The sequence below is a fragment of the Trichosurus vulpecula genome, chromosome 1 (genome assembly GCF_011100635.1).
Source record: "Trichosurus vulpecula isolate mTriVul1 chromosome 1, mTriVul1.pri, whole genome shotgun sequence".
In the NCBI taxonomy this organism is placed as follows: domain Eukaryota; kingdom Metazoa; phylum Chordata; class Mammalia; order Diprotodontia; family Phalangeridae; genus Trichosurus; species Trichosurus vulpecula.
This window is the reverse complement of record NC_050573.1, coordinates 276,829,265-276,849,117: the sequence shown is the minus strand read 5'-3', so window position 1 is coordinate 276,849,117 and position 19,853 is coordinate 276,829,265. Positions and strand designations below refer to the sequence as shown.

At 40.4% G+C, this 19,853-nt stretch overlaps 1 protein-coding gene across 1 annotated transcript in view; it reads right to left on the bottom strand.

Moving 5' to 3' along the window:
- CLVS1 (clavesin 1) overlaps nucleotides 1–19,853 on the bottom strand; it is a 191,741-nt gene that overhangs the window by 11,805 nt on the left and 160,083 nt on the right. Inside the window, exons 5-6 of the mRNA XM_036744062.1 lie at nucleotides 16,043–16,153; nucleotides 10,730–10,965 (exon numbers count right to left, since the gene is read on the bottom strand). Of these exons, the coding sequence (XP_036599957.1) occupies nucleotides 10,730–10,965; nucleotides 16,043–16,153 (347 nt within the window). The remainder of the gene's footprint in view (nucleotides 1–10,729; nucleotides 10,966–16,042; nucleotides 16,154–19,853) is intronic.

Below are 19,853 nucleotides of genomic sequence, written 5' to 3'. Positions count from 1 at the left end.
ACTTGGTGAACATTTAGAAAAGAAAATGATTATTGCAAAAGAAAACACAAATCATCAAGGTTTCAGTAGGAATAGGTTATGCCAGATTAACTTTATTGCTTTCTTTGACAGTGAGATTGAATTGGTGGATCTAAGGAATTTTTTTTTAGTAAAGCATACCATGTTATTCTTGTGTAAAAGATGGAGAGATGTGGGCCAAATAGTAGTACGAGATGGATTTAGAACAGGTTGACTGGCTGGATTCAAAGTGCAATAGTTAGTGGTTCGATTCCGCCTTGGCTAGGAGTGTCCAGAAGAGCACCCAGGGATCTGTGCTTGGCCCTATACTTTGTTGTTTGTTAGGATTCATATAACACTTTAAAGGCCATGAAGCACTTTGCATATGTTATTTCATTCGATCCTAATTAAAATTTTTATTTATATATTTGACATTTTAATATTTTATCCAGAATTCAGATCAAGACACAAATGGTATCCTTTTTCAGATTTTCAGATGACAGAAAGTTGGGAGTGATAGGTAACATGCTGTGTGACAAGTTAGAATCCAAAAGGCTTTTGATAGGTAGAACACTGGGCTGAATCTAGTAAGATGAAATTTAATATGTTAAATATGAAGTTTTATACTTTATTTCAAAAATTGATTTCAAAGCATAAGATGAGGGAAACACAGTCATTTGGCTGAAAAAATATCTAGGATTTTTAATGGCCTACAAGCTCAATCTGAATCAAGTATAGGTGGCATTAATAGGGATACAGTTTCCAGGAATAATTGATAGTCTCGCAGTGCTAAATGCCCTAAATGCTAAATGCCACATCCATAATATTGTCTTACCTTGAAAAAATACCATATTTTATTAAAGACATTGATTAGCTGGAGAACATCCATGGAGAAGAAAGAGAATGATTGGTTGAAGGAACTGAGGATGTTTAGCTTGAAAAAGAAAAGTTGAGTTTTTTTTTTTCAAATTCTGATCAATACAATGATAAGCCATAAAGTCAAACGATCAAAGATGAAACATACCACCTACCTCCTACCAGAGAGGTGATGCAATCAAAATGTGAAAGAGACATGTTTTTTTGATACAGCCAAAATGAGAATTAATTTTGTTATACTACACATATTTGTTATGAGGGTTTCATTTTTTATTTTGTGTTTTGTTCAATTGGGGGATCACAAAAGGGAGAAATGATAAATACTTGTAAAAGTGAGTTAATACATTTTTAAAAGAGAGTAAAAAGGAAAAGGAGAAAAGACTAAGGAGAGATATAACAGCTGTCTTCAAATACCTGAAAAGATATCATGGGATAGTGAATTACATTTCCCCAGAGAACAGAACAATGTGTAATAGGGGAAAATTACAAGTAGGTAATTCATGGTAGAAAAACCTTCCTAACTATTAGAGCTATCCAAAAGCAGACTGGTCTCCCCTGGGAGGTGATAAAACTTCCCAAATAATATCAAACCAAAGGTAGATGTCCACCGATCAGTTATGTTGTAGTTGGGATCTTTTTTTAGGATAGGTCAGTCTAGGTGGCCACTGAGGTCCTTTCCAACTCTGAAATTCTGAGATTTTGTAAAAAAAAAATCTGTGATTTTTTGCCAAGTGGAAAGACATGGTATTCGGGAGTGATGCTGGTTTGGAATAGAAACTTGTATGAAAACATTTTATTCAGGATGGTGAAAAATAATGAGAAATATTGTCTTATTAATCTATAGGAAGCAGGGAAAGGAAAACCAAATTTCCAGAAAGAATGGTGAGAGACTCAACTAAACCAAACCATCCTATGGGCATTAAAGCATAAAACTTGAAGAAAAGAATGAAAAATAATAATAAAAGATGTACAAAGTTCTATATCACAAAATCCTTTCTCCATCAATTATGGTGGAGCCACCACATTTGGACTCAAACATTTTAATACCAAAGCATTTCATGAAGAAATAGAAAGGCACTAAAGAGATAGATAGATATGTAGATAGACAGACAAATAGATGTTATTAGGCAGAATGAGCAATCAAACTATACACAGATACAGAAGCAGTCTATGCACAGGCAGCACAACTTTGCAGAAATTGAGGGTTCTACTATCAAGATATCAGCAAAAAGAAAGAATAAATGTTTGGGAGAAAAAAGTAATGGACTTTATTATAATCACAAAAGGCACAGAAGAAAATATCAATAACTATTGACTCATGTATCTGCTTTCCCATATCTACAAAATCTTTAGGAAAAGAATCTACTCAAGAATAAAGGACATATTCAATGACGCTGGAGACAGAACAGGCAAATTTTTACAAGCAATATCAATCATCAGACCATATTTTTGCAGCCATACAATTGACTGAAAGGTGCAGGGAATAAAAGATCTCATTGAATTTATTGTTTCTTAACTATTTAAAAAACGTATTTGATTTGATAGAGGCTTTATTTTAACAGGACATCTCCTCTGCAATGTCAAAACCTTTCATATTCTTTGGAAGATGTAAAAATAGAGATAACTTTGTTTGATAACCCTCTGGTTATTGATATTACATAAGCATAAACATGGCACTGGATTTTATATTTGGCAGTTCATTGGCTAAAATTTTACCCATGGTTACAGTTGTCATAGAATCTTATATGATCATGATATGTGAGTTGGAAACTTCTTGAAAAAGAACCATTACAGCTTAAGTTTGCTCTGTCAAATCAAAGGCCTGCTCTCTGGCTGGTACTATGATCAATATTCAGCAAACTATTTATAACCCTACCTCTTCAAAATAAATGTAGTGGTATGTTCTCATTTCATCTTTCTGCCAATTTTTATTACAAAGATGTGGTCTGCTATAAAAATGATCTTTGAAAGCATGCCTTATTAAGGAATACACACACACACACACACAAGACATTTTAGAGATGAAAAAGTACATGTGAACTTACCCAGCATAATAGCTAGCATGTATATAGCACTTATATGCTTGCAAATACATTATAAATATCATCTCATTTTATCCTTACAACAATTCTGGGAGGTAGGTTTTATTATTTGGTATATAAGGAAACTGAGGTAGACAGAGATTAAGTGACTTGCCCAGGGTCTATAGACACAAGCTGTTATTTATTATTATTAGAATATCTCATTTGCAGAGTGCCTATAATCTCTGGTCAATTCAATCCAACAGCGCTCACCAGGAAATTATGAAGACATTGTAGGAGAGTCTTTCATATGCATGTATATTAAACCTGTCCTCCCTGATCTTTCTAGTTCTTTTCATCTTTGTTCATAGGTTTATTCTCCAGGATTTATTTAGCTATTTAGCTCTTCTCCACTGAACATTCTCATTCTCGTTACCTTATTTCTTATAACGACTGACGATCCATTTAAAAATGATCATTCCCATAGTATTTACTCCTATCTTTCTGCTTCCACTGTGGGCATTCTCATGGCCATCACTCCACCACCCCCCCATCCCTCCTCCCCATCATCATTGTTCTGTTGTTCCACAGATCCCATAATTAGAGGAAAATGGTTGTGCTATTGTTAAGCCAGAAACAAAGTATTTTTTAAATTTCCTATTGGTAGCCAAATGGAAAGGAGGAAAGGAAAGACAAATCGACCTCTCTTCCCTCCTCTTTCCCATCCTCTTGTTTGAGAAGCAGCAGGAGAAAGCAAAACAAAACTGAAAGCTATCCAGCCTCTCTCAGAGCTGCAACATACCTAATCATTTCCTGACTACAGGCTTGAAGATGTGGGTTTTTTTTGTTTCCTTCAGCAAAGGAAAAAAAAACACAGAAAGCTGCATGCTGGAATTAGATGAACATAGAATAGTTTTTTTTTTAAAAATCAAGGTTCTCAAATACACTATGGATGGAAAGAAAGATACAATTTGTACTCTTACAGCATTATCAGGGACTAGATTCAAATCTCTTTAAAACATCTTTGGCTTATACTTCCAGTCAGTGCTTCCCTTGGGAACAGCAGAATTTGGTTCATTTTGCCTTCACCCCAGAATTCCCCTAGAAACACAAGGATATGTTATATGCTCTCTAAGATGTCTTAGAGAGCATATAGTGTAGTTCCCACACAAGCATCTAGGCTAACAAAGCATCAGATATAGTATGGGTTTTATTTAACTACATAGAAAACACAAAGATTCATACCGAAGACCACAGACTGTCTAGGCACCTCACTGTCTTTCTTTGGAAGACTTACATTTTCTCCAGGAGCTAATACCATCCTACAGACTTAGAGTGTTCCCTTGGGACTGAGGTCTCTCCTTAAAGAAAGAAGTTATCTTCCTATGTGAAAGATTCCATCTTCTCTAGGAACCTACATAGTCCACGTGGCTCATAGTGCCAGCAAAAGGATAGATTACTCCTCCAAGTATACCTCCCTATGAGGTACTATGAGACAGCTAGGTGGTATAGTTGGGTCTAGAATCAAGCAGACAAGTTCAGATCCCACAGCAAACACTTATTAGCTGTGTGACCCTGGGCAAGTCACAACCTCTGCCTGCCTCAGTTTCCTTAACTGTAAAATATACATGATAATAGCACCTTCTTCATAGGGTTGCTGAGAGGGTAAAATGAGATAATATTTGTAAAAAAAAAGTGCTTAATACTGATCCTGGCATATAGTAGGCATTCTATATAAATGCTTATTCCCTTCACCCATATCAAAGATACACATATATGTAAATATATTTGTTTCTTTAGAGAAATCTTTTGTTTGGAATAAATCTCTTTCGGTATCATATAATTTCATTGGGATATGCTGGTACTCTAGCGCTCAGGTCAGCAAACAAAAGTCTAGAGGGACCTTCTTTCAGCAGAGAAAGGCATCAAGCTTTACAGAAGAATACAATGTGGCTAATCAATCCACTTGCTTGGGAAGCTAGACTCAGTTAGTTATAGTCCACCTCCCAACCCCCCATCTGTTCTTGCTGAGTTCTGTTTTTTCTAACAGCTCAAAGTGATTCATCTTCTAATTATATTTCATTACATGTATATAATTAGTATATTGTTCTATATTATGTAATATATATTATTGTATATTACATATTATTATAATATATATTTCTATTTTTAAAAAAGTGAGGGAGCCAGCCCTCCACTGCCTTTTATTTTCAACTCGCCCTCATTCATTTTCTTATTGACAAAATATACAGTATAGATTTTTTCTCTGATCCTGAATAGCTCCTTAGACTGTGTCTTGGAAGAGGCTGGCCTCCTCCTTCCTGTCACAGAAAAGAAAGCTATCCAGCAGCAGAAAATAAATCCATGTCTGAGACACAAATGATGATCAGGCCACACCAGCTGCTGTTCAGCTGGGAGTCGGCCAATCATACTGTTTCTCCTCGGTTTTTCAAAACACGAGCAAGCCCCAGGCGGCAGCCACAGAAGACTTCAGCAGCTAATAACCAACATGAAATACTCTGCATTTACAGCCATTCCTAAGGGACCTTGTTTCCAGGTATTGTAATGTGTTTCTAGAACAAGCAGACTGAGTGAGGGTGACACAGAGAAGCTGAGAGCTTTGACCCCATTTGGATTGGGAACCAGACACCAAAGAGTTTAGTATACAGTAAAGACTCTTGAGTTCTTTATGATGTGGGGTATTTATGAAGAGGGGCATTAAAAGATTTTTATTGAATTTAACATTAATAAGGAGCATCTGTTTCCCACTTGCATAGTAAAATTCTAGCAGCCTGGGAAACAAGGTCTCCGCTGTTCCTGGACAGCCACCGTCTCCCACATCTTCATATGGATTTTATTTTGTGATGATGTATGACTTCTGCCGGAAATAGGTTGTTATCCTGAAATTGCATAAAATGCGGACTATAAAAAGAGAAATGACTAAGGTCAGGGTGAAGCCTATTAGCAGCTGAAAAGAGTCAAATAACTGACATATGCCCCCCTACTTGGGAACCAAGATATTGGCTATTTCCTCCTGATTTGACAGGGCAAGGAATTACTTGTTCAGGAACTTGAATATCTCTGTGGAACAGAGATAGTGTGAAAAGTAATTTCCCTCATGAAGCTGCCTCACGTCGTCCACTTAAGGATCTCTCAGGGGTGGGTAAAGGACACATGTGTGTGGTAGAGACTTAGGTTGGGGTCAAATTATTATTTAAATATAAAAGATTAATGAATCTTTCTAACTATATCTCTTAGTCCAACTGAAGAGCCACAGTCAAGTATATGACATAATTGGGAGTGACCCAGAAACACTGGTCACCTACACAAGTTGGTAGATCACACTGATTAGATCGGAAGTTGTGGCTATGAGGCAGAAGTCTCAGAACTGTTCTGCCATACAGTTTTATGCAATAGAATGTGAGAATGCAGCCAGAGTTATGACATCGTGTGGCACAGTGCAAACCCAGAAGCAATCAAAGCCCATCCAGTGCCTGGGCAGATAGTAGGCGCTTCATAAATGTTCATTGACGGACCGACTCAAGAGCACATAATAGCATAATGACAAGTGCAAAAATTTTAACCACTGGGGGAAAGATTCCTTATTAGATAAAAACTGCTGGGGAAGCTTGGAAGTAGATTAGGAGAAATTGCATTTAGATCAATATCTCACACCAAGTACTACAGTAAGCTCCAAATGGTTCCGGCCACTCCAAAGCAGATCTGAGCAACTGTTCCTGCTAACCTATGATACAAGGTACATGATGCTGTACTTGACAAAGCTGAGGAGAAGGGAATAAGCTTTTATATTATGCCTACTATGTGAATATTATCTAGTTTGATCCTCACAACGGCACTAGGAGGCAGGTGTTATTATTAACCCCATTTTACAGATGTGGAATTGGTAAACAGAGGTGAAGTGATTTGCCCAGGTTCTAGTAAGTATCTGAAGTGGAATCTGAACTCAGGCCTTCCTGACTCTAGATTCAACTCCGTTTTTGCCACCCAGCTGCTTCTAGCTGAAAGCTAGCAATTGGTACCAAATAACTAAGGTGATATCTGACCCAGCTGACAGAGCTGCCAGGACCCAGGAAGGGGTTTTAAGGATAGGGGGAGTCTTTAAAGGATATCTCCTTCAAGTCTCAGTTAAAGTACTACTCCCTACATGAAGCCCGATCCCCACAGTTGCTCGCACCCGTCTTACATTCATAAAATTACTTTCTATTTAATTTGTACATATGTTACATTTGCTTAAGGTCATGCTGTTTCATCCCAATGTAATATAAACTTCCTTACAACATAGACCATTTTGTTTTTGTCTGTTTGCTAAAACTCAAAATGTCCAAAACTGAATTCATTATCTGGTGCAGTTCTCATCACCTCACACATTCACCATGGCAATAGCCTGCTGCTTTGTCTGCCTGCCTCAAGTTTCCCCCCATGCCACTCCATCTTCTCAGCTGTGACATTAATCTCCCTGAAGTATAGATCTGACCACGTCGCCTTCCTAGCCAATAAATTCCAGTGGCTCCTGATCATTTCCAGGATCATATACAAAATTCTTTGTGTGGCATTCAAAGCCCTTCACAATTTGGTCCCCTCCCCCTTTCCAGACTTCTCACACCTTACTCCCCGCTGTTCACTCTGTACTCAGAGATCCAGTGATGCTGGCCCCTTTGCTGTTCCTGGAACAAGACATGATATCAGCCAACTTCAGGCATTTTCACTGATTGTTCCCTAGGCACTGAATACTCTCCTTCTTCGTCTCTGCTTCTCGAGTTCCTTTGTTATTGTTGCTGTTGATGAGTCATTTAAGTCATGTCTGACTCTTTGTGACTCCATTTGGGGGTTTTCTTAGCAAAGATACTGGAGTGGTTTGCCATTTTCTTCTCCAGCTCATTTTAGGATCAAGTGACTTGCCCAGGGTCGCACAGCTAGGAAGTATCTGAGGCTAGATTTGAACTCAGGAAGATGAGTCTTCCTCATTCCAAGCCCAGCACTCTATCCACTGCACCACCTAGCTGCCCTTTCCTGATTTCCTTGGCTTCTTTCAAATCTCAGATAAAATCTTATCTTCTGTGTTTTTCCCTTATTGTTTATCTTAGTTTACATACATATATGTGTGTCTATATATATATATATATATATGTCTTATTTCTTAGATAAAAACATCTATGTTTTCATGTTCTCTCTCCATTAGACTGTGAGCACCATTAGGCTTTCTTTTACCTTTCTTATTATATGCCCAACACTTAGCACAGTTACTGGCACATAATAGACATTTAATATACATTGATTGCATGAAAAGAAGAACTCAGATGTGAAAGTACAGTCGGGATTGAAGGAACTTGCTAACTGGATGGTGAGGTTGGGGGAGAGAAAAGGAGAAGCAAGAGAAGATTTCAATTTTTGGATGAGTGGGAGAATAAAGGTCTCATGAATAGAACTGGGGAAGCAAGGCGAAGGGGCTGGCTGGGTAGGATAACTTAATGCATTGAGTTTGGGACATATTGAATTTGAAGTGCTAGTGAACTATTCAAATTGAGTAGGCAGTTAAAAATAGGAGTCTGGAACTTGGGAGAAAGGTTGGGGCTAGTGCTGACCAAATGGGAATCATTCCCGTGGAGGTGACAGCTGAAGCCATGCAGATTGCCACAACAATCAAGGAATCAGAAAACCTGAGTTGAAAGATTCCTTAAATGCTATCTAGTTAAACCTATACTTGACGCCCCTGGTTTTTTTTAAAATTATGAAATACTCTGCTTTTTCAACGTTCACTTTTCTAAGAATTTGAGTTCCAAATTCTTTTCTCCCTTCCTTCCTCTTTCCTCCCCTCTCCCCAAGACAGCATGTAATCTGATTTAGGCTATTCATGTACAATCATATTAAACATATTTACACATTAGTGATGTTGTGAAAGAAGAATCAGGACAAAAGGGAAAAACCACAAGGAAGAAAAAAAGAGAGAAAATAGTATGCTGGAGACCCTGGTTATAACACCTTCAACCAGTGCCCAAAGACTTCCACTGAAGGGGAGGCCCATGCATCTGAAGGTGGCCAATTCTACTTTGGGATAGTTGTTATTGCTAGGAAGTTGTTTTTTCTTACATCAGTCCTTAATCTACCTCTCCATGACCTCTCTCCGGAGAGAAAAAAAAAGAATGAAGGGGAGGCCATAACAGGACCTTTCAGGAATAGTAAGTGTACTCTTTTTTTCTTCTAGCTTCAGACATGCCAGGAGCCTGTGGATATTTATTGAACATCTAATGTGCATATATTGTTGTCACTGTTCAGCCATGTCTGACTCTACTTGATTCCATAGACTGGAGTGGTTTGTCATTTTCTTCTCTGCTGTGCTCGGTGGAATCTTAAGCAAACAGGGTTGAGTGACTCACCCAAGGTCACGTAGCTAAGAAGTATATGAGGTCAGATTCAAACTCAGATCTTCCTGACTCCAAGCATGGTGCTCTATCTACTGCAGCACCTAGCTGCCCCCCTGTGCACATAGCACATGGAATAATGCCACGGGGGCTAGAAAGATATATAAGATACTCTCTGCCCTTTAAGAGGTGACAATCATTTTGAAGAAGTGGATAGGCTCACACATAGTAGGTTTGGAGATAGCAAGAAGCAGTGAGAAGAGGAAGGCCAAACACCTTGGTGATCCTACTCCCCAACCCCCACCACACAGACACACACAGACACACAGACACACAGACACACAGACACACACACACACACACACACACACACACACACACACTCCCAAGGCATCAAGGCCCAAGAACTCATGTGAAGGCAGCCATACTTTAAATGCAAGAGCCTTCCTGAGCTATCAGGACTGGGCAAGGGAAGAGATGAATTGTGCCTTTTTTCCTATTAATGCCCCTACTTTTATTCCTTTGAAATAAAGAAGGTCAGAAAGGACTAATGGAATCCTGCTCAAAGTTTTCTAGAATGGGCAGAGGGTTGTCAATTTAATTATGTTACTTTTTATCATTGTTCATCCTTCTTTCTGGAAGAGGACTGATGACATCACAGGTGATGTCTTGACTTGCCTGTGAATTGGATTTAAGGGAGGCAGAGCTGCACAGATTCATCAGCCTCACTCTCTCCTCCAGATTCACACATGCTGGGGCATTCCAGATGTTGGGTGCGAACCAGCACCTGAGAGATGGAAGGCTTGAGGGCAACCCAGCCAAAATGATGGGGATTAGGAGGGAAAACAGCCACACAACTGGTCAACACAAAGTAACGCAGATATGTGCATTTTCATTCTGAACTCAGTACCATCGCAGTAGGATCGCACAACTCAATTTATAGCTATTGTGACTGAAACTTTTCTTTGAGATGTCAGCTGTCAACCTCCAGAGTGATTCCATTTATAGGTCTATTCCAGGAACAGTAGAAAAAGACCTCCTGGGCAACTGAGTCAACATATATATCAACTCAGCTATCACTAGGAAAACTCAAACCATTGGTGAACAGTATTCCAGCCAACAACAGGGACTAGCTTCCTGGTGGGTTGTTTTTCCATTCAGTCAATCTCAGAGGCCTGACAAATTTCATGTTGTTTGTGCATTAAAGCCCTCTCTAGTAATCAGGGAAGTAATTAAGCTGCTGCTGAGATCCTGCTCCTTAGCTGCTGTCATACAAAGGCAATAATCACACTTGTGAATAAAGGGCCCTTTGCTTTCCCCTCTAGCAAAATTATCTGTTATTATCATTAGATTTTATTCCTGTTCCATCCACATCATGGTCATCGATGTCTTAACCCACAGTAGGACCCGATCACAATGCCCACTTTCTAGAAAGCACTGATAAGCATTTCTCACCTTTTCATCGGCTTGGGTGAGCACTCTCTCTCTAGGTTGGAGGATGTGTGTTTCACGTGCATTGCGTTATAGGAAGTGTGAGTATAGTCATTCTCATCACTGTAGTCAGGACCGAGTAATGTCCGAGCCCAAGTTCCCATGTCATAGGGAGGGAGGGTGCCTCCAAATTCAGAGGGCAGGAATTCAGGGTGTATTAGTTGGTGAAGGCTGTTCAAATTGTTGCCATGGAGAAAGATCTAGAGGGAAAAACATAATAACAGAAAAAAACCTGAAACACATAACTGCAAAACAATCAGCATGCATATATTAAGAGTCTATGATAAATTTCAGAAATAAAATCAAGTTGCTTGAGGGGGAAAAAGTCTTTGTGTTAGACACTGTTAAACATAAGAATACAAAGACAAAAAATAATCCTATTCTCAGGTAGATTACATTTAATAGGGGCAACATATACCTCTATAGGCACAGACAAGATACAATACATACAAAGCAAAAGCAAGGTCACCAAAGCAGGGAAGAGATTATAAACTGAATGGAGGGAAGGTGAGGGTTAGGGAGCAGACTAAGAAAGATGTCCTGCAGAAGGTGAGGCTTAAGTCAACTCATCAAGGAAACCATGGATTCTAAGGAGTAGAGGTGAGAAGAGAAAGCATTCTAAGACCAGGGGACAGCCCATGGAAAGACATGGTGATGCAGGATGGAGCATCACCGATATGATGCACAGAACAGAATCTCGGGATTACAAGGGACATGAGAGGCTGCCTATTCTCTGAACAAGAATCCCTCCAACAAGTAATCATCTAAAAACGTACTACTTCCTTACACAATCCATTTTACTTTGGGAAATCCCTAAGTATTAGGATGGTGTCCACAAATTCCTTACATCAAAGCCATAATATGCTCCCCTATTAGTATTACCCAGAGCTCTTAGTTCTTCCTTCTGGGACCAAGAACAAGTATAATTCTCCTTCTATATGATAGCCCTTCAGGCACTTGAATATACGCCTCTCAAGTCTCTCCTGAGTACTCCCTTTTCCAGGCTAAACACTTAGTTTGTAAAATCAATCATCTTTGTGAACAGAAGTTGACTCCTGTTCATTCCACCAACACAGCTGCCTTCCAGGATATAGTTTGGGAATGACTTTCAGATACATGGGTGATGTAAACATGTTTGAAGTAAAAAGTGTTCTTGTTTTTGCTTCAGAATTTAAAAAAAATGTATTTCTTGCTTAGGAAAAGGAATAGGGTATTAGTCCTAGAAAATGACATCTGGTATTATTGGATATGAACCAGTTTTACAGATATGATCAACTGCTGATTATCTGAATTGGTGGGAGAATAGAGTGATATAGATTAACTAGACCAACGGATAATCCAACAGTCTATAAACCACCTCTGCAGCTTTCCTTTATAACTCTCCCACAATGGTAATGCTCCCCCACACACACACTTCTGTTCCCCTTCTCCATACCGAAGTAACTTATTCCTATCCATCCTACAAGATCTACTTCCATCTTTCTACTCTGAATTTTTTCACTGGGTGTCCCCCATTCCTGGATTGCTCTCCCTTCTCTTTTCGGTCTCCTAGCTTCCTTCAAGTCCTAGCTACAGGAAGCCTTTTCCAGTCCCTCTGGATTCTAATGCCTTCCCTCTGTTAATTATTTCCAATTTATCCTGTATATATCTTGTTTGTACATAGTTGCTTGCATATTGTCTTTCCCATTAGACTGTGAACTCCCTGAGAACAGGGACTGTTTTTTGCCTTTCCATATATTCCCAACACTTAGAACAGTGCCTGGCACACAGTAGGTGCTTAATAAATGTTTATTGACTGATTGGAGACTTTGTCACTCACTCCATCCCACAAAGATCATAGGATCACGGATTTAGAACTCTAAGGGATCTTTCAGATAATTTAGTCCAACCTTCTCTTTAATTGATGGAGAAACTTGAAACCTAGAGAGGTTTAACGCTTTTGTTGTTTGCACAGATTTGTACTCCTCCCTTTTAACAGTTTTCTTTCACTTACGCAATGTCCTTTCTCTGAACTCTAATAGCACTTAGAGTCTATACAACACAATTTAGTTATTCATTATATTCAATCTTTCATTATTTTCCAATAGTATGCCCTGTGTCCTCTGGGCAGCCAGATGGTGCAGCAGATAGAGTGCCAGACCTGAAGTCAAGAAGACTCATCCTCCTGATTTCAAATCCAGCCTCAGACACTTATGAGCTGTGTGACCTTGGGCAAGTCACTTAACCCTGTTTGCCTCAGTTTTCTCATCTGAAACATGATCTGGAGAAGGAAATGGCAAACCACTTCAGTGTCTTTGCCAAGAAAACCTCAAATAGGGGCACAAAAAGTTGGAGAAAACTGAAAAACAACTGAGCTACGCTCTGTTGAAACTATAATCCCCTTGAAGACAGACATCTTGTCTTATCCTGCTTTCATATAACTAATAAGTGTCTGGCATGGCACTTGGCATGCAGTAGGTACTTAATCAGTAATTGCAGGATTAATTCAAATATTTAGTTTGGTAATTCCTGATTTTTTAAAATCAGGCTATTTATTTTGCTAATTATCATTTGGGAACAATACTAAAATTAGTTTATTTTTCCTTAGAACACATTGACTGATATTGTTAGAGCTGGGTGAAGGTGGAAATTAGCCTGAGATTAAAAATCTTTGTGGATAGTCCACAGCATAAATAATCCACATGTATTTGTAGTTAAAAATTAGGAGGCAATCTAGGTATAGGAAAAATGCTTAGGCCTACTCATGTCACAATTCTTATACTAACAAAGATTCCTCCTCACCTCTTTACCTCCTACTACCCAAATAGGCTTGCTGCCTCCTGGCTTCCCTGGCTTCCTTCAAGACTCAAAGCCCTATTTTTGTAAACAGACCTTTCCTGGTTCCCCTCTTGTCTGGTGCTTTTCTTCTGAGATTATATGTGAACGTGAACAGACAGGATATACATGAGATGTACATGTATGTATGCATGTAAATGTATGTGTGTGTACATGCATGTGTGTATACACCCACATACACACTACATCTACATCTAGGAGCCATCTATACTAACTGCCTCCATTTTCTCTCCTGTCTCTCCCTTCTAGAGCCTCTTCAATCTGTCTTCCAACATCTTCATTCAACTGAAATGACTCTTTTTCAAGTCTCCAATGATCTTTTAATCGACCTTCCTGCAACCTCTGAAACTGATGATCTGGATATTCTCCTAGGTGGTGCTAGAGTGCTAGACTTGGAAACAGGAAGACCTGGTTCAAATCCAGTCTCAGACACTTACTTGGTCATATGATACCCAGGAAAGTTATTTAACCTCTCTCAGCTTTAGTTTCCTCATGTGTAAAATGAGGATAATAATGACCACCTACCCTGCAGGATCATTTGGTGATTCCAACACCTACTGTTGGCTCGGTTATTATCTCCATAATGATGCTTCCCAGATCTGCCCTTGTCTTTCACCCTCATCTCCAGCCTTGCATTACCATCCCAGACTGGATGCCCCACAGCTATCTCAAATTCAACATGTCCAAAACAGAAACAGCTGGGTGGTGCAGTGGATAGAATACCAGGCCTGGAATCAGGAAGAGCTAAATTCAAATCCAGCTTTGGACATTTACTAGCTGTATGACCCTGGGCAAGCCACTTTACCACTATTTGCCTCAGTTTCCTCATCTGTAAAATAAAAATATTAATTATCTTCCTTGCAGAGTTCTTGTGATGATCAAAAGAGATAATAACTGTAAAGGGTTTAGCACAGTGCCTGGCACATAGTAACCCTAGATAAATGTTAATTTTTTAGACTATTATTATTAATTATCCCTCTAAATCCACTCTTCTTTCTAACTTCCCCATTCCTTTTGAGGGCACCGCCACGTCCCCAGTCATCCGGATTTACAACCTTAGGGTCAGGTTCGGCTCCTCATTGTTACCCCATTTCGGTGTCTATGATGCGTCTCAAATATTTCCCTGTCTCTCCACTAACAAAGCTACCTCCCTTCTTCATGCCCTCATGACCTCTAGTCTGGACTTCTGCAATAGCCTTCTAATTAATCTCTCTACCTCATCTGTCCCTGTTCTAACCCATCTTCTACATAATCCAACCTTTATATAACTACCAAAGAGACTTTCCGAAGGCCTAAGTCTGATTCTAAAATCCCCTACAAACTCCACTGGCTCCCTATTCCCTCTGGGATCAACTCTAAACTCCTTTGTCTCTCATCTCCATGCATTTACACTGAGCTAACCCTCATGTCTAGCTTGTTCACCTTCCTTTCCTCTACCTTGTTGAATCTCTGATTTTCTTCAAGATTCAGCTCAAATGCAACCTTCTATGGGAAACCCAGCTGCTAGTGACTTCTTCCAAAATATATCCCCTCTATTCTGTATGAATACTGTGTGTGCATATTTGTATACATGCTGTCTTCCCCTTTAGAATGGAAGCTCATTGATAATGGGGACTGTGTCATTTTGTGTTGATGGTGGGGAATTCTTTCTTTTGTGTCTTGTATCTCAGGGCCTTACACAGTGCCTGACACATAGATGCTTGTTGATTGCCAGAGGTCTGTCCTTAGAGTCAAGAGGATCTGGGTTCAAATCATGCCTCTGACAGATACTAGTTGTGTCATCCTGAGCAATCTACTTAACCTCTGAGGGCCCCAACAATTCTCTACGACTAGAAGTTACAGATGAATCAGTCAATTCCTATGGAGGAAGTTCCCACATCAGAAGTTCCCTCCACCATTGAAATCATAGCTCTGGACCAAAAAAATAAATAATTAACTTTTCCTCCAATAGAACTTATATATAAATCAAATAGTGATGGACTTGAAATGTCTACTGGGAGGAATAGGAACTAATAGCAAAGGAGGGAACCAACTTGTAAACATTTCTTGGGGTGATAGCAAATTTGCAGGACAAAACTGGAATTCTTAAAATATTCCATGATTAGGAAGCTGTTTGGCCCCACAGCTTTCTCACGCAAGCCTTTATAGGAAAATAAGCATCTACTCCGCACAGGCCATCAACGTTCCCCCGTTTGTGTCTGGGGCCCTGAAAACAACCCAGCTCTGCTGAATTATTGATTAAATCCAGGCCATTTGCAAACTCCAGCTGAGACTCTAACACTCAGTGGCTACACAAAAATACCCATCACACAGAGCAATAAAAAAACAGGGCTTGAGAGAACACAGCAAAGAAAAGACAGGGCAGAAATCACTCCAAATTTCCTGCTTCTATGAAGACATATATCTAAAGACATATACACATTGAAATCTTTCTTTAATTACCCTTTTCCTTGTCTTGTCTTTGAGGAATGGTTTGATTAGTGTGTACAGGGCATGAATGTACCAGGGTTGATTGACAAAATGGACTCCTCCAAAGCGAGCAGGAAAACTGTCCTGTAGTGAAGAAAGAAATGGAGACCAATTAACAAGCACACCAGGGTTGGCAGGGAGACAGCAGGACTATGGGCCAGAGAACAAGGCTGTTTCTTATCCATGACTGAGGCACTCACTAATGAATGTGAGAGGAGGAAAACACACACTTATTCCCTTGCTGTTAAGGTCTCCTGCCCACTTCCTCCCCTTTTCCCATCAACTCCAGCTCTTCTTATGTCGGCCTTTTGGTGTTGGGAGCTTTAAAAAGACAATCAGTAGGTGGGTGGACTGCCTTTCTGTGGGTCTATAGCTGTGGCTATTTCTTACTCTGCACTGTGGAGTCTCTATTCAGGGTGAGGGGGTGAGGGGGTGGGGTTGGAGCCTGGCGGTTGGGGGAGAACCTGAATTCTAATTCCTCTTTGTCCAGCAATCAAGGTTTTGGTTCCCACACACACTTGACACACAATCTCTCTCTTCACCCCTACCTCCTTCTACACAAATCCAACTCACATTATCATAACAGTAGCTGAACTTTCTGGGTCAATGAACTCAGGAGTAAAGAACGAGGAAAAGAATTGAAAATGCTCTTGGGTACTCAAAGAGAGGAGGGCACAATGGAAATGACAGAACACAGTCACTGGTGGTAGATTTTTTTTTCATTTGGGGCACAGAGGTTCATGAATTTAGGTAAAAATTGGGCCCTGGAACACTATTGACAAGGGTGAATTGATTGATAATGTAGGTTTCAAAACTTGTTCTTCTACATAGATAGGGATAGGGAAGGGCTTTGTGATTTCCTTGCTATAGAGAACTCCCTGATGAGGAAACTCTGTCAATGCAAGTCCCATCCTTTCTACAACTGGAAAGTCTCAGAGAGTTGCCCAGACTTCTAAGAATTAATTGATTTGATCAAGGTCACAAAGCCAATATGTGAAAGTAGCTGATCTTTAGCCCAGATCTTCCTGGTTTGGGGAGTGGCTACCTGTCCACCATTCCATGCCGCCTTTTCAACATAGAATGTTATGCAGTAAATGGAGAGTGATGAGGACATCACAAAAAAGTGCTTATGTTTTCAGATCGAGTTTGTCTATAAAATCATTCAAGGGAAAGAGGATGATATTGGCTGTTTTCTGTACTGATGAGACTCACCGAAGAGGGGAGGTGTCTAGGCCCAGACCAGAAACTCTCCTGAGAGAACCCCAAGCCCAGTACTAGGAAGGAGCTTTCTCCAGCTTTGGAAGAAGAGGAACTTGGGGATGCCTGGAGAGGCTTCCACTGAGTGCAAGAGATATCGATCAAGGCTACCTGGGTTCAGTCCTTTGGGTTGGGAATATTAGTATATTGATTGTTGATGTAGTCACATCGATATCAACCTGAACCTCCAAGGACCCATAACCTAGGATAGGCCTAGATGGAAATGGATATCTGAGTTGAAGTCGGCCACAGAGATGTCCATCTTGATGAGAGAACAGCTGCCCTGTAACCAGAGAGCACCTACACACCAGAGTTCTTGGCATTTACCCTGCAAGATTGCCTCTTGATTCTTCCTTCCACAAGACCAATTGGCCTTGCAGACTGTCCCTGGACCAGAGATCACAGTTCTTCCCCACTCCCACCCAGGGGGTGATAATCTAATCATCAGTAGAAGCTGGGGCCTGAGCCAGACCTAGTCTGGATGGCTAGAAAAGATGAGTAAATCAAGAGCCCTATAGCCTTGGATTCCTCAGTAGCAGGCTTCCTAACAAGCCAGTCAGCTCACATCCAGAATTTCCATTCCTACCCTTTCCCCCAATGCAATCAAATCAACATTGCAGCTAGAGCCAGGGACACAGCTCCCCAGGCAGCTAAGAAAGAGCAAGAGCTCTCCTTTGCTAGCAGATTCTCTTGAGAATTGCCTATGATCCTCCACCAGCTTTGTCCTCTACAAGTTTATGTTATCTAATCTCAAATGGGGCACCTAGGTGGCACAATGGATAGAGCTCTGAGTTCAAATCTAGCCTCAGACACTTATTAGGTGTGTGACCCTGGGCAAGTCATTTAACCCTGTTTGCCTTAGTTCCTCATCTGTAAAAATGAGCTGGAGAAGGATGTGGCAAACCACCCCAGGATCTTTGTTAAAAACAAAAAGAAAAACAAACAAACCAAAATGAGGTCATGAAGAGTCAGACACAATTGAAACAACTGAACACCAACAATTCCAAACGGGCCCTCGTTGCTGCAGCCCATCCTTATATTCCTCCCTGCTTGATTCTTGACTGCTCTTTCACTAGCATCTATTTTACGCTTTCTTTTCTCTCCAGAAACCAACTCTCATCCCAATTCTCTCTGAGCAAAGAATGTCTTAAAAACTGTTGTGAGCTTCCTCTTTTCTCCAGTTCTACACCTGAATGGCTCTCAACCTTGTCTGCCCATTCTCTCTTCTGTTGCTTCAATATTACAGGAAGAGGTGGTCCTCGTCAGTCCTCAGTCAGTCAGTCAACAAGCATTTATTAAATACTTACTATGTGTTAGGCATTGTGCTAAGCACTGGGATACAAAGGAAGGCAAAACACGGTCCCCGCCCTCAAGGAGCTCACATTCTAATGGAGAAGACAATGTGCAAAATATGTGCAATGGGATAATAATAGCTAACATTTATATAGTGCTTACTCCATACCAGGCACTGTCTCAAATGCTTTACAGATATTATCTCATTTGGTCCTCGCAATAACCCTGGGAGATAGGCACTCTATTACTCCCATTTTACAGAAGCAAACAGAGTCTAAGTGACTTGCCTTTGGTCACATAGCTAATAAGTATCTGAGGCCACATTTGAACTTAGGTCTTCCTGATGCTCCACTTACTTGGAAGTGGAAGGTAATTTTGGAGGGAAGGTACACAAGCTGGTAATAACAGAAAAAGACTTCATACAGAAGGTGGGTCTTGAGTCTTGAAGGAAAGTGTGGGAGGCAGAGGTGAGGAGGGAGAACGTTCCAGACATGCAGGATGGCCAATGAAAAGGAAGAGCTTCGGGAGATGAAATGTTCTGTTTGAGGACCAGGAAGGAGGCCGGTGTCTCTGAGTCACGGAGCACGTGGGAGGCAGGAAGAGTCGGAAGACTGAATGTGTCAGAATGGGCCGGGTCATGAAAGTCTGAAGCCAAACAGAATTTCATTATTTCATTCTGGAAGTAATAGGGAAGTCCAGGAGTTTATTGAGAGGGATTGGAGGATAGTGATATTGTCAGTCCTTATAGTACAGTGAGTGGCTTGTAATCAGCGCTATGTGAGTGCTTTAGGAAAAAAATATTTTGGTAGCTGGCTAGAGGATGAATTGGAGGGCAAAACATATTTCCATATTATCCATGTTACAAAAGAAAACAAACCAAACAATACAAATAAAGAAAGAAAAAAGTATGCTTCAATCTGCGGTTTATCATTTCTCTCTCTAGGCTCACTCTCTGTCCTCTCTCTCTTCCTCTCTCTCTCTCTGTCTCTCTCTCTCTCTCTCTCTCTCTCTGTCTCTCTCTCTCCCTCTCTCTTCCTCTCTCTCTCTTGCTCTCTGTCCTCTCTCTCTCTCTCTCTCTTTCTCTCTCTTCCTCTCTCTCTCTCTCTCTCTCTCTCTCTCTCTCTCTCTCTCTGTCTTTCTCTCAGCCCCCCCCCTCTGTCTCCTCTATCTCTTGGTGATCTCACGAGCTCCTCTCTATGTAGATGACTCAAATCTATCTAGATCTCATCTTTTT